At 40.7% G+C, this 21,889-nt stretch overlaps 1 protein-coding gene across 4 annotated transcripts in view; it reads right to left on the bottom strand.

The window, feature by feature from the left end:
* Positions 1-21,889, bottom strand: part of ADNP2 (ADNP homeobox 2) — a 28,957-nt gene that overhangs the window by 2,943 nt on the left and 4,125 nt on the right. For 2 of the 4 annotated variants that reach the window (XM_014254570.2, XM_088059243.1), the window contains exons 2-5: positions 20,227-20,387; positions 19,923-20,042; positions 15,340-15,429; positions 5,875-12,066 (exon numbers count right to left, since the gene is read on the bottom strand). In XM_014254570.2, the coding sequence (XP_014110045.2) occupies positions 9,130-12,066; positions 15,340-15,429; positions 19,923-20,030 (3,135 nt within the window). In that variant the 5' untranslated portion in view covers positions 20,031-20,042; positions 20,227-20,387 and the 3' untranslated portion in view covers positions 5,875-9,129. Of the gene's footprint in view, positions 1-5,874; positions 12,067-15,339; positions 15,430-19,922; positions 20,043-20,226; positions 20,388-21,889 lie in introns of those variants that run through there. The other 2 variants (XM_005525232.3, XM_088059247.1) reach the window with 2 other exon arrangements.

Genomic DNA, 21,889 nt, shown 5'->3' with positions numbered 1-21,889 from the left:
ACTCACAGCCCTAACCTAGGTGTTTCTACTTTGAATGTTTAACACTCAGGTCACTTGCCTAGAGTTTAGGACTAGTTGTATTACAGATCTGTTTTTTGAATTTTGCATTTAATTATAGCTCCAAATGCTAATCTTTAAACACAGAAATCCTCTGCTCTCCAGAACACGTATCAATGTCACAGGTTCAAAATCACTGCTGTGATGTCTGCAGAAACTCACAAGATTTTTCATAGACTGTATTTTGATGATTTGAAAATCTGATGATTTTTTTACAAGGCAGATCTAGTATGCACTAGGCATATTAGAAATGCCTCTGGACAGGAAGCATATGAAGTGTTGGGCTCAGGTCTGTAATTGCTGACAGCAACACACCGAAGTTTCTGAGAAAGAATCCAACTTTCCTGAAATTCGATACAGAAATAGCTAAGTACAGAGTGGGAAACATTTGTTTTGATAGACTCATGAGGACAGCGTGCTCTTGTGGTTTTAAAATAAACCTTCAACCCTAAGATTAAAAATCTAACCGCTGCGACAGGGTTGTGCTCCCCACAGAAATCCCATAGGTGGCATCACAGCACAAGGGGAATTACATTTCAACTGCTTTTGATTTAGAAGGAATGCAGGCACCTTGGGATTTTTCAGTTGGTTTTGTTTAAAGCTAACACTTTCCTACAACTTCAGTTCTGTTTTTTGTGCCACTGCATTCAAATCTGCACAGGCTTAAGTCTCCCTTGCTTTATGTAAATTCATTTCCTCCTGCAGATGCCTATCAAAACATACTCAGGGCTGCCCCAAGAACGTAATTCTCCAGTTGGGAAGGATACCTGACATCAAGGACACATATAGATATATTGAATGATTGGCATGGAAGTGATTCAAATCCATAACCGTAATTTTTGTCACCAGCAATCCAAAAAGTTCATTTAACTGGGTACTCCAGGGACACAGGCACATACACAGACACACTGTCAAGGTTTCAGCACTTGTGAACAAAGAAGTGAATATTTTGAAGATTTTTTTTTTTTGAGAAAACCCTGGTTGTTCAAAGAATTCTCGTGCAGACCTGAAATTATCATAAATAACAGTGAGTTCAGCATTATTGTCTTAATTTGAAGAGGGAAAAGCAAATGAGTGCATTAATATCTGAACAACGACCAGTAGATGTCAGCACCATTTTTAATCTGGCACTGGGGGCCTCCACAAGGGAAGGACTGGGAAAACCAGCGAGGAGGAGTCCAGGGCATGGACAGGACGCAGCCCCAGATCACCACATGTCCCCAACAATGACCATCAGGGCACAGTGCCCCCCTCTCAAACTAGAGCAACATTGGTTTGCTTGATGTGTGACCACCCAGGCACAATGTATATAATCTCCTGCTGAAACGAAAAAGGAGGTAAATTGAGGCAGGGGTGCCTCTGGGCTGAGCCATCCAGTCCAGCCTGACCCCAGCCCTCTGCTTCTCCCTTACAGCTGACTTATCATACAAAGCACAATAAGAAAATAATATGTTTTTAATTAGCAGTATGGATGAAAGGAGAGAAAAAAAAAAAAAAGGAAATAAAAAAAAAAAATTAAAAATCCCCAGTAATTCCCTTTTGCAGGGTTTACTGCCCTTCTCAGGACTTCTCATCAACACAGTATTTCCAAGCACAACTTATCCCTCTGGTCTGGGCTGGCTCTGCTTATAGGGTTAGTGAATTCTTTTGTCTAAAGCTGCATGTTTTAATTTTTGCCCTCCTGTATCCTTAAGAATCCACCTCCTCCCACCCAGAGAGAGGCAACAGGAAACTGGCTACCCCAGCTAAATATCTTCTAATAGTAATGTCACTGTATTTAAAGGTTTTATGGCTGCAGATTTCCTGAAGAGAAATCTGTGCTTCTCAGCATGATACAAATACTCCAGCAAAACCACAAGCAGATCTAACAATGCTCAACCACAGAGTAGTGCAAAGCAAAAGTACTATGCTGGTAACAGAAACCTGCCAGTTAATTTCTCTTCCACCTACTCCAAAACTAGATGAAGATACACAAATTGCATATTTTGGGATATTTCAAGGTTTTTACCTTTTACCCAAGATTTTTGGGTATTTCTATGACAGCTGACCTCACTGCCACGGAGGAACATGTGCTTGAGGGCAACTGAAACAGTAGGAAACATCTGCTCTGAGAAAATGTCTTTAATTTTCTATTAATTTATCATTTTGCTAAGCTCTGTCTCCCCAAGAGCCTTGCACTATTAAGAGTTCTTTATTGCTGCTGTTGTTGTTCTGGTTCCCTCCTCCTCTCCAAAATTAAAGCATTCAGAACAGTACGTGCATTTTTTTAATATCTGTATTATTTTTAAAATATTTTATAAATATCTGACATTTTATTTCTTAGTTGAACAATTTTTATTAGAAAGCCTCCAGTCCAAGGTTTCTAATTCATCTGTTAAAGAACAAAAATGGCATCTGAAGTATCCAGTGGCAGAAGTGTCCTTTGCTCTGTCCAAGATTCCATGTACCTGCCAGCCCCAGCCCCTTTGGTGCAGCATCACCAGCTTGGTCTCATGCTCAAGAGGGGCTCTGGAGAGGCTCCCCCATCCCCTCCCACAGCACCCCAGCATCCAGCAACCCCCGATCCTTTTCATACTCCTCACTCCTGCAAGGACCTGGTCAAAGCCATGTTGAGCAAAACCCAGGCCTTCACAAAGAAACTGCAGAGTGTGAGGCACAGCCACTGCCCTAACAGAGGTGTTTTGGGAATTCACCTACAGCAGCCATCCCTGGTGCAGTGTTCAACAGGGAGCTGCCACTCCACTTCCAAACACCATTCCATGCTCTGACCCAGCAGGAGCCCTACCCTTGTTAGCTGGGCTTTGGTCTGCTCCCAGGACATACATTTTTGCAGGACTTGGCAGGTTCCTACAGAGACTGCCCAGTGCTGGGCTGCACTGGTGGGTGGCAGCCCCTTTGTACCCAGAGCAGCCACCTCACGCACCTCCCCTCAGCTGAAGCTCAACCTAAAAATGTCTTCCTGTCCCAATCACACTTGACCCTTCTCAATCTCACAGCCCTGACCCCAGCGCTGGCTCTGCACGATCCCACGCTGAATGCACAGGTGGTCACACGTCACCCTCCATTTGTGCCAAGGCTACCCCTGGCCTTGAGCAGCAGTGGGCTGGGTGGATCTGACTGACCTTTGTCCACGCTTGTTTGTACATCATGATGCTGTTTATGAAGTCCCAGCACTCAAGTTCCTCATGTACAATACTGGCTCTTCTCAGCACCAAGGCTGCCCGGCAGCTCTTCCTCCATTAACAAGTTGGATTAATAGACTTTCACTTTTCAAAGCATTAATAACACAAACAAGTGTTATTGACTTGGTCAGTCCAGACAGGTACCTTAAAATGAACTCTTACTCCAAAATGCAAAGGATCAGAGGGATGCAGCACCTCTTCTGCAAGGAAAGGCTGAGAGGATTGTCCACCCTGGAGGAAGTTTATGGGTGGCATATTTGTGACCTTCCAGTACCTGAAGGGAGTGGAAAGAAAGATGTAGAAGAACCTTTTAAATGGGCATGTAGCGACAGAACAAGGGGGAATGGATTTGAACTGAAAGAGATTAAGTATCAGGAGGAAGTTCTTTACTGTGAGGTTGGTGAGACTATAACAGGTTGCCCAGAGACGTTGTGGAAACCCCATCCCTGAAAACATTCAAGGCCAAGTTGGATGGGGCTTTGAGCAACCTGGTCTAGTGGAAGATGTCCCCGTCTATGGCAAGGGATTGGAACTAGATGGTCTTTTAGGTCCCTTCCAGCCCAAACCATCCTATAATTCCATGAAAACAAGCACAAGAAGACAAAGATTTAGTTGTACCACTCACACTCTGCTCTCTCTGCTAACAAAACAGTGCTGCAGGATGGCTGCTGACCAGCCCACCTCACTCTTGTGCAGCCACCACAGAATCAATCACACAGAACTTGGGCACACAGACATGCAGCAGATGAATGTCATTGTATCTATATGATAAGCAAATGACTTATTCAGTTAAGTTGCTATGGGCACTTGCCCTTCATGACCTGGAAATAATTTCACAACACATGAAAAAGTGCTGAAGTGCCCAAAGTTAGTATTTCGCAGAGGTTCAAACAGCATCCTTTCTGCATCATCTTTTCTAAAAGATGACACTGCCGGCATATATACCCTGTGTGACAACACAGCTAACGAGCCCAGTCCACCAGAGAGCATCTTCTACATCTCAGCAGACTCGGAACTGCCAGAGGAATTTCTCACCCCTTTGACTGCAAAGAACAACTAAAAATCTATATTACTTTTGTGTAATCCTTCTTCTACATTACCTTGACTGTGATTGAGTTGGTGTCTCGGCATTTTCCCATCCATCCATAAGTGCGCATTCCTCTTCAGCTACTCATACAGCAGCAGCCAGTACGAGAATCACGGAGCAGATGTGTTCCTCAGCAAGGCTGTCTCACACCCATGCAGCAAATGGACAGCAATACTGCTTTACTGACTACTCACTTCACTCAAAATTTAGTGGTTTTTTCATTTCCAAACAAACTATAACCCAAATTGACAATGTCTCTGATAATACAATTAGATCTTTCTCCAGGAAAGTCCAAGCCTGATGGTTTTCAATGACACACATGCTGTCAGCTGTGTGTCATTGGCTTACTTGGTGCACCTCAATGCACACCCCACCTGCAACTCAGCCTTCAAGGACTGCAGCAACTGCCTCGCTCCCGCTTCATGGACAAGCAGACAGAATAAGAACAATACCTGCAAAGATTCTTGAGACTTCTACTTCCCCTCATTCTATTACAAGCTGCTCTCAAAAGCACTACTAGGTAAAACCTTGATGAACAGTAGTTGATGTGGACCTAAAGAGGATGGGCACATGGCCCACGTGCTCCTCAAATACATGGGGCAGCACCGTAAGCACACACAAACCACAGACATGCTCTTGCACTCAGTACATTAAACTGGGCAAGTGCAAAGCAAAAAGAACAATCCCACACATTTTGGGGTCTGGTACCCAAGTAAGAAGAGAAATGGTCACAGCTGCAGGTTGCTTGTCAGATCTGAACAGCTGGAAAGAGACATGGAATGAGACAGCAGGCACTAAAGGTATTAAGACTTTAAATGCAATACCACAAAATCTTCCTTCATTCATGAATACTCCATTTGTCTTTTTCACATGCACATTGCAGAGAAATCAAAGGTCTCCTGACTTTTAAAAAAAGACAGGAATCTTTTAATTTTCTTAAGGTTTGGGGGTGTTTTTTTTTGGTTTGTGTTTTTTTTGTTTTGGCTTTTTTGTTTTTGGGGTTTTGTTGGTTCTGTGGGGGTTTTGTTTTGGTTTGGGTTTTTAGGGCGGGTGTTTGGTTTTCATTTGTTCTTGGGTTTCTTGGGGAGGGCATCCCCCTTGCTATTAGACTGCAACTTTTTTTTTTCAAGTATCTGTACTCTCCTACTTAGCATCAAGTATCTTTCCTACAAAAAGGTGTCCACAATCATGTTTTCAAGCTTGAGAAATATGTTTGAGAATGGCACAGCCAGCTGCAGTAGAAATATAGCTTTATAGATAATTTTGTTGCAAATTGCACACACAAAATTATATTCAACAACTACCTGAATAAGCATCTGGGGTTTTCTGAATTTTAAACACTGAAGGGAAAAAAAAGTTGGATGTGATCATGAAGGCAGGTAGCATTTCACACAGGAACACAGTATTGAAAGCCCACCATGAAGGTGTCTTGGTTATTGGTCCCTTCCAAAATGTCAGTTTACCAAACAATATTCACTTAACTCCCAGCACATGAGCTTATACAGAAGAACATATATATATATACACCAATATAATACTAATATAATTATATACAATATAATACACCTTCCTACTACATATTCAAGTAATGTTACCACACTATTTCACAAGCACAAAACTCAAGGCAGCACAACGCTCTCCACACCAGTGTATTTCAGAAGCAGAATACATGCATATCTGGGGCTTTTTCAGTACCGTATGAAACAAGTACTTGCAACAGTCATCCTGCAAGCCAATCAACATTCTTCCCAACAGGGCTTCTTTCACAGTGGACCAGAGCTCCCTTCACATGTTTCAAGGACTTGCAAAGTCTGCTGCAGAGGGCAGCTCCACTGTTCTCCCATTCCCATATCCCAGCAGTGTGAGGCTCTGTCCTCAGAAAAATGCCAGAGAGCCAATTACCACACTGCCTATGTGGAGCCCTAGGCAGGGGCAGCAGTGTCTCTCCTAACACTTTCTATTGGAATGACTTCACCCATGAAAAGCCTAAAGCAAAAAGCCTGATTTACTTAAAGCCACTGATTTCTAACTTGGCTGTTTTCAAGCTCCTTGGCTTTCCTGAAAACCACAACCATAACTATGTTCTCAGTCACCACTTTCACAATTCAAAATTCATCTGGTTTTTATTTCTACAGTACCCACTTAACAAGAGCACAAGCATTTAGTGATAGGAAAATAGTACCAAGATTTAGGAATATCAGTCTCTAAGAAAAAATGCAGTTATTAATATCTGAGATAATACATAATTACGATATGCACTAAGATCTACCTGAAGCATCTAGATCCAAGTTCTACATCTTACTTTCTCCTACTTTCCCCTCCTGTCTCTTTCAACAGCCATTTTGTACCAAAAGAAATGTTCACATTAAGTTCTCTTAATGTATTAAAAGAGGTTAGAGGATGGATATGCAATCATTTGCACACACACCTAACAGAAAGTTAAAAATCTGGTTTATTTGAAACTGTGAAATAAAAATCCAATAAATAAAATGTTTAACATCAACACTGGACACTATGCAGGAAAACTCTGGAAAGACGGGATTGTTCCCTCGGTCCCCCAAGCACGGATGAACCACGAAATTACTTCCCAGCTCCCCACAGCCACGTTGTTCTCTCCACAATCTTCCCCCATTCACAGCAAGCCTTTCCCAGATGCACACTGCCAAACTCCCCCATGCTAGAGTCTCACCAGAACCAGCAGAACCGCCCCAAAGAAGACAGGGCTTACAGGGCAGGGGCTGTAAGAGCAAGAGTAAGTGCTCACATTTCAGGACTTCTAGAGCGCATCTCTCTTCCTCACCCAAAGCCCTCTGAACAGGTTTCATGAACTGTGTGCTATGGCCAAGTATATTTTACTTCTTAATTTTTAATGAGCTATTATGAGGCCATAAGAACACATCGTTTCTCAATCACTTTTTGAGGTGGGGCACAGAATTGATCCCATAAATACTGTTTGTTTAACACCGCTATTAAATTACTAGGTTTTTCCAAATTGCGGGTTCTCTCTAAGTAACCATATGTTACATACACATTAAAACTCTTTGAAGCAATCAATATGAAAATATTAAGATTTTATCCAAAATATAACTCCAAACAGCTTATAGAACCTCAGGCAGGAAGTCACCAAATGCTGCTAAAAATGTCACACCCTTTCAGAAATAGCAATAAAACATTCTGTATCTGCTTTAAAAACTATGGCACAGAGCAAAAGTCTACTTACTACCTTAAAAAACAGAAGCTTGGGCATATCACCCTTTCCTTCTATCACTGGCACAAGTGAACTCTAATTTTTTTCTTCTTAGAAAGAAGGCTGGGGAGAGGGGGATGAAAAGGAGGAAATAAACCCAATGCATGTTACAGGTTATTTATTATGTAACTGGCTGTTGATATTGGAGGCACTCTTTGACAAGCCAGAACAAGCATATCCGAGAAAGGACAAGTACTCAATAAGGCCTCGATGTGGCCACCAGGTTGTGCTTCAATTCAAGTGAACTTTCCCAACAGCTTTTCTGTAATCTGCAACAAAGATGTTAGTCCATACTCAAGGTAAATCTGTTTGGTTTTTATACTATTGTGATGCCCTCTGAAGGCCAACAAGCACCAACCACTACATGAATATCACTGGCTCATGTACTCAACAGCTTAAAAGTCTTGATGCTACCAATCCACCCAGGTTTAGTCTGTACCATTTCTGACCCAAGGGACTTCAGGCCAGGGATCTGATTTGCTGGGGAGTGGGCTCTGCTCAGTTACTACCTCATAAAACAGCAATTTAAAATGTCAGACTTTTCACCAAATTTGGGTGATACTTGGATAGGGCTTCTACACATATGGACAGAGGTCATATACTCCATGTATCAAAGCAATTTGACACTCTCCAAAGCAGCTTTGTTTTTTGAAAAAGAAAATAAAGTAAGTGCTGCTGCCAAGCTTTGAACAATAGATAAACAACCAGGCCTCAACACCTAATGAAAAGGATAAATACTTCTGGTTAGCAAGATCTATTTAACAGGTAACACAACCATTTCAAGTCAGTTCACTGTAACACTTCAGTGGGCACCCAAAAGCCCCTCAGTCCTCACCATATCAATACTCAGCAGGAACTACAGATCACCAGACTTAACAGGCACAAGTATCCTGACTGAGGAAAAAACCACAATGTCATGTATTTCACTGCTAACAGTGCACTGGGAATTTGAAGGGGCAATGGATGTAATGGCTGCAATCACTTCTTCAGTAGATAAACCAGAAATAGTTCAAAAGTATCAGGACTTAAAAATACAAATAATCAAATACATCTTTTTCACATAGTTCATCTTGTTATTTTAACCACCATTACACATTTCATTACTTAGAAAAGCTGACACTGCAGAAAAATAAAATAAAATAAAATTTGGTTTTAATAAGGACACGAGTTTTACATGGTGGTATAAAAAAATGCAATGGGATCCTGGAGGGGAAGAAAAAGAAATGGAAGTGGAACAAAACAAAACAACAAAACAATCCTCCCCCCAAAAAGTAAAAATCACAAAAAAAAAAAAAAACAAACCCAACTCACAACACTACCCCCAAGAAAGGTAAAAAGCTAAAAGCTAAAACAAATTCCAGATGTTTAAGTCTGAAGGTTTTAGCTTTCAAAATACACAACTATGTGTGCCTTTCACAATAACAGTCACAAGTGAATGATATTTTTTGTATTACTGCACCCTTCAACAGGCCAGTCTGCAAGTTAAACAATATAATAAACTGCTAAATTGTAAGTAAGCAATTATGGATTGCTTTTAGCTATTATAAAAAGCTGGGTTACACATCCAATGGTCCATCTTTTAAATTCAAACTGTGCTTAATGTTTTTTAGTTCAGACATACTGAAACCCATCAGCACAGACGGTCTATGACGTTTTATCGCCCTTAAGCATCTATTTCTCATTTTTCCAAAGAATGATGCAACATCAATTTTCCACGCATATAGCAGCAAGGAAAGTAATTCCACCTCTTTTTTAGAAGGATATGGCCTCTTGTGAAAGTAGTCTGACAAAAACTGTCTCTGTGCCTCATATGAATTGTGATCATACTGATTAGGATCTACCGCTAGAAAGCGGAAATCCTCACTAGAAGGAACCTTCCTCATCTCAGTCCTAATTTTTTGTCGTTTAAAAGGCACCACCCCTGAATTCACTTCATTCTCTGGAGACAGAGCTATGCCAGTACTTAAGCCCAGAGGCTGCTGTTCCTTATTCCTTTGGTCTTCTGTAACAAAGCAGGAATCTGATTGCTTTCTTTTCAGTAACACAGAAATATGCTTCTCACCATTCACAAACAGCAGCTCTTTCCTCTCAGTGCGCTCAAGCTGCATCTTCAGGCTCGAGTTGGTGTCTTTGGGAGCACTTCTACAACGGAGCAGATGTACAGCAATAGCCGTCAGAGTCATATTTCCAGGGTACACACCACAACAGTGGATGCACTTGAAAGCAGGAGACTTTAAAATCGTATGCACAGTCGGCATTATATGATGCCTCTCTTTCAAATGCTTTTCATAGGTTTCTCGACCAGCAAACGTACCTAAGCAAAAGGGACAGGTGAACATTTTTCTGGTGCATCTCCTGTTCACTTGCGCTGTCTGAGGTTTCACTTTGATGTAAACAGGGACAAGAATTGTTGAATATACTCCAACAAGAACTGCCAAATGTACTTCCTTTTCACCCATGTCTTCGTCTGGTAGCACTGTGTTGAAATCGAAGTGTGGAAACACAAGGCCACCCTGAGCATCATTACCTAGCTGAATTCCTCTGTTGCTGTAACTTGCATGCAACTGCTTTCTCCCATTGTGTGCAGTTTTGTTGTGCTCCACAAGGCTTTTTAAGTCATAGAAAGTACCTGTGCAAAACAAGCAAGATAAGCCATGCATGAAGATATGCTTCATGAGCTCTTCCTCACAGAGAAAACATTTACAAGCGTAACACCGGATCGCCTTTTCTGTCATCCTCAGAAAAGGTGCGCAAGCTGCAAGTTTGTGAGGTTCTGGGGTTTCTACTTTTATTTCACAAGGTTTGTGGGCCACCTCCATGTGCACTTCATAGACATTTGACGGGAAAAGCTCATTACAAACAGGGCAGGTCTTCCACTGCTTGGCCTGTCTAACGGCCTGGCTTGTTTCAGGAGCAGACGGGGAGGCCTGTAAGGATACATTCTCAGAGGTCGGAACCAGGGGAGGAGAGGGAGCATTGGCTGGTGACTGGGACAGCTGAGCCACTGACCCCGACTGCATGAGCTGGACAGGCACCTGCGGAGGTGTCACAGTCGCCACTCCACCGCCAGGAGGTACAGGCAAAGTAACTGAGACGGGGACCAGCGTGAAAGTAGGTATCCCATTAACCTGCTTGCCAGTGGGAATCAACTGCCTCAGTACAGAGCCCGCGGTCAAAAAAGCCGTACTTTGAGAAACTGGAGGCTGAACTGGCTGATTTACTGGGATAACTGCTGGGGCAACAGGTTGATTAAGCTGAAGGAACCCAGGTCCAACAGGCTGTGTGACAGGAACCACCCCAGAGGCAACAGGCTGGTTAAGCTGGAGAAGACCTGACCCAACTGTCTGTGTCACAGGAAGTGACTGGCTGACAGACAGAATTCCTGGAGCAACTGGCTGATTCACAGGGAGGACTCCTGGTGCAACTGGTTGATTCACAGGGCTGACAGGTTGAGTAGCAGGGAGCGTTCCAGCTGGAACTGGACTGTTTATGGTACCAATGGGTTGATTAACAGGAAAGAGCCCAGGCCTCACTGGCTGATTAAGAGGAAGAACTGCAGGGGCCACAGTTCTATTTATAGTCCCAACAGAATGATTAAGAGGGAGCCCATGAGAAACAACGACGGGCTGTGAAGGTGATGGCTGAATACCAAGGTTGTTCTGAGCCACGGGAGGATTGCTGGGCACAAGAGCAACTTGCAAGGACATAGCGGCAGGAGCACAGGTGGTTTGTGGGAGGCTGCCAGAGGCACTTGGGACAGTCACTGGTCCGACTGTGTTCTGAACTGCTTGTGTCTGCACCATGCTCTGGTTTTGATTATTCTGTGCAAATGCAACCTGGATGCAAGACGGAGCTGTCACAGCACCTGTTGGGACAGCAGCAGGTCCTGCAGATGGAGCGGCGGCTGCTGCTACACCTGGGACAGGCTTTGGAGCAATATACATTTGTTTCACAAATCCAGGTTTCTTAAGACGTTCTGAAATCAGAGATCGAAGTTTGTTCTCCAGGTCTCTGTGTGTTTCAGCTGTCAGTACATGGTACATCAAAGAATCTGGGTTGTTTGCAGGAGCATTACATTTTTTACAGTAGAACTCAAATGAATTTGGTGTGCTTTCATCACATTTCTCACCGAAATATACATTTAGTAAGTTTTCAAAATGGTTCATCAGCACATGTCTCTTCATATTGTAATACAAGGTATCTGTGAATTGACATTTTAGACAAGTGAAGTTTATGATGTCACTCCTAAATTGTTTCATGCCATCCAAAATGCTGACTGTATAGTTCTGTATTCGTTTATTAGAGGAATGAAACATCCAGATGTGTTCTCCCACTACTTTGGGATGAGAAGAAAATGTACATTTTGGGCAAGAAACCACCATCTCTTGGTCAATTTCGTCCTCATGGCAACGATGCAAGTGATTCTTGAAAGAAGTAAGCAATTTGGATGAGAACTTGCATAAGCTACAGCAGTACGGCTTGGTTCTATATCTCTGCAAACAAAAGAAAAACATTCACTTAGAAACAGCCACTGGTATCTGTTTAAATCTGCACTATCATCTGTCAAAAATGTCTTCGCTGGATGTATAGCATATCTTCACAGTTTCCTCTTGGTGTGAAAAACACATTTAAAGATGACATACTTAAGGGGAGAAATGTTTGTGCCTTTTTTATTTTGTAGTAATTTACTAAGAAGCCTTAAATGAGTTTACTTCTACCCTAATTCACAAGAAATAATTCTTAAGCCAGCCTGTTTTTAAAAACAGGAGTCACAGAACAATCCAGGAAGAATCTGTATTCCCACTGCACACAGGAATAGCAGCCCTTTTAATATAACACTTATAAAGCATTATTTAGTTCAGAGCCAGCTCCTATCTACTGGACAAAAAAAGAAAAGACATAACAGGCAGGGATTTTCTTTCTGTATTTCAACAGCCTGTTCTTCACTGAAAACTCTCCAGAAGTAGCTTCCCAGCAAAAGCCATAAAAAACTGATTTTTTTAAGAACATTCTTTTGGAGCCAAAATAATAATAGAAAGAAATCATATATACAATTTGTATTAATTCACACATACTGGGCAGTACATCATAGTAATTTTTTAGGAAATTTCCTCAAAACCACTCAGTATAGAGCATACATATTCTTCTCAGGAAAGTATTTTAACTGCTTAAGAACACATCTATCTGCACTAAGCAGTGGTTTGCTCCCTGAGTTATGTCACATGACAGCACTGATTTTCATATCTATATAAGCATTATTTGCTCTTACTGAAAAACTCCATCAACTCCTTTTTCTGATCAACTTCCTAGAAGTTAACCCTGGTTCCTGCCAAAAACTACAGAATCAGTCACAGCAACAGCCATGCGACAAATCAGCACTCTCAAAAATCTAGTAGAATCTGTCTGTTCCCTCAGACATGTTTCTCACCCCACTGATTTCTGCCCTCATGAAACAGAACCCAGAGGGAACAAGCTGTTCTGCTGCTACAGCATCCAGCCCAGTTAGATCACACATATCTCATGGATACACCATGAAGAACAGTAACACAACTTGCAGCTGCAACTAACAGTGCAGGTATGTACTACAACTAACAGTGTATGGATGCTAACTCTGAAGCAGGGAGCACAGTGCCTGTGAAATTGCAGGCCACATAACTTTCTCAGTCTTGCCTGGGAAAGTGGCCTGGGAATTCATAAGGAGGAATTAAAACAATCCTCAGAGATAGAAAACAGCCTTGCAGGTGCTGTTTGTCTGTTCCTTGTTTTCTTTCAAGAGAAGGTCGAGGGGTGGGGTGGTATACTCCACTAACCAATAATGGTGATGTGTTAGTTTACTAACCAATAAGAGGGGTTTTTTTCTGTACTTTTCATGTATTGGTCTATAAAAAAGACCTGAGGTAATAAACTGGGAGAAATTCTCCAGTTCGACTCCACAAGAGTCTGTGTCGTTCTCGCCGTTCCCAATAAAGCGACAAACAGTGCAGGTATGGGTTTTTTTGCCATGGGATATAGCCATGCAAGTTAGTCAGCCATCTACTAGCAGTACTAGGACAGTCTCCTGATGATAACCAAAATTTATGCTCCAAATTCAAAAGACTGGGTCAGACAACACCACTGGCTGGCTAAGGCTGTTCGGAAGAAGCACACTGCTAATTATCACTGAATTATCTTCTGTTTATACTCTTTAGGTGTCTAATCTCAGCTGCTAGTAAATAGCAACAAAGCAAATCAGCAGACGCATCAATCTTGAAGTCTGAAGCAATCCCACCTGAAGAAAGGCCACTGACACTAATGAAGCACACAGAACATTACTAGAAGATATGCCTCACTACTTCTGAAGGAGTAAAATGACAAAGAAAAAATTCCCAAACAATTCTCTTTCAGCAGAACAGAAGCATGCGGAAGTACGCTGTTTTGATATTCTCATAATCTGTGAAAGACAGCTCTTCCACACAGACACTTTACAAACCATTCAGCCAAGCATGTTCTCCTTGCATACTCATCTGCTTTTTCTGTTCACAAGTGCTACCACAGTCTATTAATGGCATGCCAGTTTTATAGAAAATTTGACAAGAATTACAAGCCACTTAGGAAAAACAAAGCATCTTGGAGATTGACCAACACAACCTTCAACTATAAAAACGGAATCCAAAAGAAGGCTTAGTAGAGACATTGCAGTAAACTCAAATTAGTCCTCCTTCAAAGAACCTACCCCAGAACATAATGACACTTTCTGTTGTGTAGTCTCACATTCCCCAAAACCTAGAATCATGCAGAAAGACAGAACAGCCTCAAAAAAAACCAAAGTTCTTTCAGAATTGTTAATGTCTTCCTAAAAATAGTATGAACAGTGGAAACCACCAACACTTACATAGACATCTTCTCCAGCCTACTGAGTTTACAGGAGGAAACAACTTATTTTCCCCTTATGCCAACAACTTTGGAAAAACACATCCTGAAGGATCTACTTCTTTTTTCCCAAATCTAGGCAGCATGATATGTGAATGATACACATTAATAAACCAAAATTATTTAAGGAAATGGACAGGAACAAGGTTAGTATCTAAAAGGCACAGCAACTCTGTTCCAAAGCAACGTGTTATCAGCTCCACACTGAACTTCATTGACAGGTCTTCTGTAAGGAGGCAATGAGGGGCTCCAAGAGTCTTAGCAGGACTGACAAGTCTAGCTTTTTTTCTGGACATACTCCTCTGCTCTATACACAGTATGTTAGAAACTATATACAATTAAAGAATTGTTCACATCAACCCTGCCTTTCTTGCAGAGTGTAGCTATACAGAACCAAAGGCACTGTGTATGTTTCACATACACAATTCTAACTGGAAAGCCTTCCACTGCCACTAATAATAATTTCATCTTAATACCCTTCCATCTATGCAATCACATTTTCACCCTTCCAATGAAACAGGAGCCAGGCTGCACACAAGACCATGCTAAGACTACATATTAGGTTAGGCTAAAAGGCAGAACATCAGTGTGACATCTTAGCACTGATGTTTAGGGCTGTATCCTTAAAGACTGCAAATGGTAACTGAAGTCCTCATAACCAGCTGCATTACAGGGAAAAATAAGCAGGAAATATAAGATTATTCCCTAACTACTAGCACTAAAAAAAAAAAAAAAAAAAAACAAAACCCACAACTATTTTTTCCATAAAAAAGCTGCATTCCAATTTCTGAAAATTGTGAAATTCACCAACTCTACACAACATGTTTACCCAGAATTTGAGTCACAAATATACATACCTTCCTTCTGCCCACAGGCTCCCAAGGAGAGACATCACTCCATGAAGTGTTACGAAAGTAGCTTTCACCTGCATCAAAACTTTTAAGATTCTAAAAGTAAAATAAAAACAAGAAATTAAAACAAGGCTTTTGCAGTCTTTTCTGAATATTAAGAAATTCTCAGTAGAAAATAAGGAAAAATAAGAAAGAAAAACCCACACAAAGAGAGGATGACTTGGAAGACACAAAACTCTATTCAAAGAAATTACTTCTTTGACCATCTTTAATTTATTTTACCTCAAATATTTGTTCATCTGACTGCCTGGTAATAGAGTAGGAATTCTGAACATTTCAGAGTTACTGAAAATAATATAGGGAGTGAAAATATTTACACTTGAATTCCATTGCTTCCAGCCAAGGTCACTGTGAACACTTAAAACATTTTCCCCCTCTACCTTCATCAGTAATATTTCATTACTTGCTTCCATTTATTAACTTACCACTACCATTTACTTTGCAACAGGTTTTAGTACTAAATCTGCATAGCATTGTTATACTTTTAACTTGGAAAAACAAAAGACATTCACAGTTGATTTCCAAGAGCTGCTTTTCCTGAAGCTGCAAAAGCAAAAATATTTGTGTTTTCAACAACTGTGTCAGGGAAAGCAACTGTCCTAACAGCCTTCTTCTAATTAATCCCAGCAGAGCAGTTCACATCCCTGAAGCAAAAGTCAGCTACTATCCTAAAAATACTAAGTTCATCTCCAGATTCCTGAGACCCACATATATTTAAACACAAACTTAATGGAAGAAAAAAAAAAACCAAAAAAAAACCCACCTAGATTCCTGTTTACTGGGCATTTCTGAAGTCCCTAAACTAGATTCAACAGCACACCAGAATGCTTGGATGAAACACAGGCTACAAATCCAGGCTTTACCCATAGAAAACTTGCATCTCTTCTCCCCTCACATTCTTCCCTTTCACAAATCCCTCTTCATTCAAAACTCTGCAGATACTTAAAGAAGGCATGATTTCCATCTCTGTACCAAACCCCACTGCAACAGCAGATGCAGATAATAAATAACATTTAAGATAGGATGACCTTACAAAAGGAGTGGAATTCATAAATCTAATAGTTTGTGTTAAGTGAAATTTAGCAGCAACACAGAATATAATCAGCAACAAGGAGAAACAAAGCTTCAACAATCAAATACAGAATCCTACTTAATGCAGGCTCTGTCTACACTAGGCTCTTGCCCATTTGCACCATGCAAATATGAGCATTCCTGTGTGTTCAGCAGGTTACAGTAGCCCAGAACGTCATGCCAGTGATAATTTGATTTTAACTTCATTATTCAAGAATTTAGAAACATGCAGCTGAGTTTGCAATACGCTGTCTACCTTTTCAACTTTCAACCATCAAGTATGCTCAAAGAGAATCCAGAAAAGTTCAGGGCAACAATAAATACATCCCTTACAATCTAATCAACACCTAGACACTGAATGAGTCATGTATTTGCCCTCCTTCCAAACCTAAAAAAAAACCCAAACCAAAACAAACGAAAAACCAACAAAACAAAAAAAACCCCACCACAATCAGGAACCTTAGAAAGAACTCTTGCATGTAACAAAAGAACAAGAGAAATCCCAGAACTTTAGACAGAGAAAATAAAGACTTGAGATTTACTAAAACTTTTTCAGTAGAACATACTTGAGTAAATTACGCAACGTTAGAAGATCTCTTAAAGTTTATGGCTTATCTGCAACTTGTTCTGTTTTTGGTTTGAGAGACAGGCTCCTTCCTGCACTTAAACACCACATTTCCACAAGCCAAACACACATAATACATCTAGATAATTTTGCTGAAATGGCTATTTCCTACAGAGGAATATATTTTAATAAAAATAACCATTCTTATCAATACAATTAGTCAGTGGTGCAAATGGCTGTTGTGAAGCCTTGCTTTAAACAGAGATCCACTAATTAGATATGCCCTTCCCACATTTCTCACTTCCAGCAGGGACAAAAACAAGAAAAGGGAAAGGTAATAAGAAAGGAACAAAGCCCTCTGAGAAGCCTGACTAATATCCTTATGCATAATAGTTATTTTTAAGTTGAAAAGAAAAACATTTTTAAACTAAGAACTGTTCTCCCCTCTATATCAAAACTATCATGGTTTTCCATAACAAAAACAAAAAGCTGAGAGTTTAAACGAAGACACAGAATCATAGAATAGAACACGGAACCATTTGGGTTGGAAAGGACCCTACAGATTATCTAGTTCCAGCCCCACCATCATGGGTAGGGATGCCACTCACTCAACCAGGTTGCCCAGGGCCCCATCCAACTAGGACTTAAACATTGCCAGGGATGAGGCATCCACAGCTCCTCTGGGCAACTGTGCCACTGCCTCTGCACCCTCTGAATAAAGGATTTCTTCCTAATATCTAATCTAAACCTACCCTCTTTCAATTTAAAACACTGCTGCCCCTATCTGTCCGTATAAAAAGGGCTGCAATGAAGTCTCCCCAAAGACTTCTCCAGGCTGAAAACCCCAGCTCTCTCAATATGTCTTCAGCTTCAGAGCAGAGGTGCTCTCATCCTCTGATCACCTTCATGGCCCTAAAGATCATAATACGTTAGAAAAGCTGAAACCGTTTATAAAAGGAAAACCTCTGACCTTACAGTGTAGTTAAACACACTATTTGGAGAATCAAACTAGTACTCCAGCCAAAATGCTCATGTTTTCTTCCTAGCAGAGATCAATTAAGCTAAAAACTAATCCATTTTCTCTAAGCTAGAGATGAACTAGTCATACATGATATTCCTTCATCTTCCACACAAACTACTGTCCATTATCATGCCTTATAACAACAGTGCAAGACCAATGTTAAGACCAGATGCAGGTCATATTTGCAGCATATCATATTTTAATCCACTTCCTACATTGTCCACCCCCTTCATAAAAAGTCCAGAAATCAATCTCAATATTTGAGAAAACAAACAAACTTTAGGTACTTCTCACTAGATGGTCTTCAAGATCCCATCAAACCCAAGGCCTTCTATGATTTTAAGTTTGATTAAAACCTCACACATCCCCATGCTACCAAAAAGAAGTACCATAATTGTATGAACCAAGTACAAATCAAGCTATAGAAACCACTCTTCCTACTGCTCAAGTTGTACCAAAACTAGTCTCAGATTACCTGCAAAAAACAAACTGAAGTTATGAACTTGGTTGAGAGAGAATTATTTGCAAAAAAAAAAAAAACAACCAAAACAATGTGGTACTTTTTGGCCCAAATCTCATAGAGGTTTTTCCACAGTGGAAATGTCTGCCAGGTTTCCCACTACCACCAGTTATTAAAAATGAAGCAAAATCAATTAAATGCAAATTATAAATACTCCCAAAAGTGGAACAACTTATTACTTATTTACCATTGAAGTCCATGCAACAATCAAAGAGACCACAAGCAATTTCACAGTAAAAACCTGTCACCATCAAAACATTGCTAGTTCAAACGTTCAAGACAGATGCAGCCTCCAAGTTAGAAGTGTGATTACAGAACAATATTAACAATAAAAACAGCAAGTAAATGGAAATTACTAGACATTATAATTTTCCTTGAGCTATTACAACATTTAGATATATACAACACTGTTCAACTGCAATAACAAAGAGTGTTCCAAAATTGCTTATGCATGTAGTCTTGAACAATTTTTTTTCCAATTATTTACAGAATTTCAGAAGGAAACCACCTCAAACGACACAACAGCACCCTTACAGAGTGTTAAGCCTACTTTAGTACTGCCATACAGAAGCAATCAACCTCTTGACTATGGTCAACATCCAGTTGTGAATATACTCAACAGCCAAAAAAGCCTGTGCACCAGCTCACTGAAATACACTATTGTTAAGAAATGGCATGACATTCCTGTGTTTGCACTTTTTTGGTATTAGGCTTTCCAATCTGATGGTGTCCGTTTTTCCTGATTGATGCACAGAATTTTCTTCTGGAGGTGGCAACAGCAGTACTAGGTTTATCTTAATCGCCCTAGTACACCTGCATGTACTTTTTAAGATGCAGAACCAAACTACAACTCAGTAAGACCATGTTGGTATTTTTCACTGGACACAAAGTTTAAAGGCTTATCTATTTTCAGAAAGACTTATGATTTGCATGTCTCTTCAGAGGCTTGCCCTTCATATGTGATGGGATGCCTTTGAGGAGACTCAGGTCCTCATCTGCTTCAGATTTTAAAAGAATTGGAAAAAGTTGCTGCATAGCACACAAATAACAATTCATCAGTACGCGGTATTTTTTCCTGAAGCTGTACTGTTTCCTTTTGTTGAAACATTACTAACAGAATATGCAGCACCATCTGTATCACATCTAGTTAAGAAATACACCCCCTTGCAGTGTTACATACTAATACACTAAATTCCTGCCCTGGGTAGGAGCAGTCAGGTAATGAGTAACCCCTGAAGTAAGGGCCCCCAAAAAATATCTATGGCAGAAAAGCATCACATATACACCAGGAAGTGAAATATGTATCAGAAGTTTCCATTTCAGATTGGTTTACATTCTTTCAAATGCTTTACCTTCAACAGTTCCCTGCAGTTGTCAAGCCCAAGATCCACAAGAATGTCCTTCACCTTTTTTCGAGCCTTCCTTATGTTATCAAGGTTTTGAACAGGAATTTGAAACATTTTGCACTTTTCCTGGGGGAAGAAAAATACAACCAAAAAAATTAAGAAACAAATTAAAAAAGAGAAACAACACAAAAAAAACAAACCCCACAAACCATACAAAAAATGCTCTAGTGTGTATGTAACCCCCTCAAACCTTAACTTATATACAAAACATATAATTGAGGGGTTAATAATTAAAACTGAAACAACTCACATACTATTCTTCGCTTCTTCTCCCCCAAAAGGAAAGGTGTGTAGAGAGAAATGGAGAGGGAACCCCATTTGACAGATGCTAGTCTTGTTTTCTAATGTTTTTTATCACCAAGCAGTCCAGAAGACATTCTGATACCATTGGGGTGGGTGTAGAACAGGAACCTAGAGAGAATGGAATAGATCAGAGTAACTGGACTAGTATTCTCTCAAAATGCAAAGAGCAAAAATTTGACATAAAATCAATTTCACTCTTTTCAAAGTGAAGTCCACCAGGAATTTGCAGAGTCTCCAGTTAAAGCTTTAAGATCAGTCCCTCTATGACAGCAGGTTATGCACATCAAACCCATGGTCCAGTGCAGGTAACAACAGAGCTAACTGGACACCACCATGCCCAGATCAGCCAGGAGACGTGGTTCAATACATTAGGCTCACTGCAAACAGTTCCCCCATTTCAGTGTTCCAACTCGCATGCTGACACTACTGAAGAATCTGAAGCAGGCATTTGTTGAGGCATGTTTAGCTCACAAATAAGAAACAGTCTACAAGGCATAGTATGCAACATCCATGTACCTCAACAGTCTTCTTAACCAGTAATCAGTCTGACATTTTTAACCCAGGAGAAAGAAAAACACACCAAAACCACCACTGTAACAGAAAAAACTTGAATATAAATTATTTTCCAGTTTCCAAGCAGTTGGTCTTCAATCCAAAGGTCACCATGTGCAATCACACGCAGTGTTATTCAGTAGGTATTTAAATAACCTTCCTGGGAGTAGGGATCTTAAAGGCTCTCACACCAGAATCACAAAATGACACAATGGTTTGTGTTGAATTGTCAGGAAAATTAATCCACAAACACCAGAGGTTTATGTCCAAAAAGGAGACAGAGGTGTCCTTTTTTCTTTATTCGAATAAAGGAAGGGGCCATGGGGCATTCCCCTGGGGTCTCTCAAATTTTTGGAGGGCGCAGCCTCCTTTTTACCCTGATTTCCTGGCCACATGTCCCTTCTCTCTTTCCTCATTGGCTGAGGTACTTGAGAGGTACAAACTTCCCGGAACACCTAATACTCCTGTGGATTTCATGGTGCTTCCTCAGTGCCTCTTTCATCCTTCAATGGAATCCATACCATTATTTCTGTTATCTCCCAGTGATAGTTTCACCTTATCAGCACACCTTATCAGCTTGTTTGTAAAGACAAACCCGTCATTCCTCTCAGAATGGACCTTAAGGATCATCTAGTTCCAGACCACCTCCCATGGGCAGAGGCACCTCCCACAAGACCGGGTTGCTCACAGCCCCATCCAACCTGGCCTTGAACATTTCCAGGGACCAAGCATCCAAAACTTCTCTGGAAAACCCCTGCCAGTGCCTCACCACCCTCACAGTTAAGAATTTCTTCCTAATATCTAATCTAAATCTACCCTCCTGGAGTCTCTCTATCCATTAGACCAGCACTGCCCCACCATAAAGGTCACAAAAGATCAACCTTCTAAGCTGACTTCGAGCCCTCAGTTTAATTCCTTAATTATTATGCAGTTTATTATCCACATTTTCATACTAGCATTTTATTTTTCTTGTAGTTCAGACACTATAGTTTGCACTTCGGTTCCATGCATTTGTTTGTCCACATTCCATTCTTAACCAGCAAATTCAACCTGAAAGG

This window comes from Pseudopodoces humilis, chromosome 1 (assembly GCF_049639895.1).
Source record: "Pseudopodoces humilis isolate 2021_Gansu_Grassland_sample_001 chromosome 1, ASM4963989v1, whole genome shotgun sequence".
Classification (NCBI taxonomy): Eukaryota; Metazoa; Chordata; class Aves; order Passeriformes; family Paridae; genus Pseudopodoces; species Pseudopodoces humilis.
This window is presented reverse-complemented; position numbering and strand designations above follow the sequence as displayed.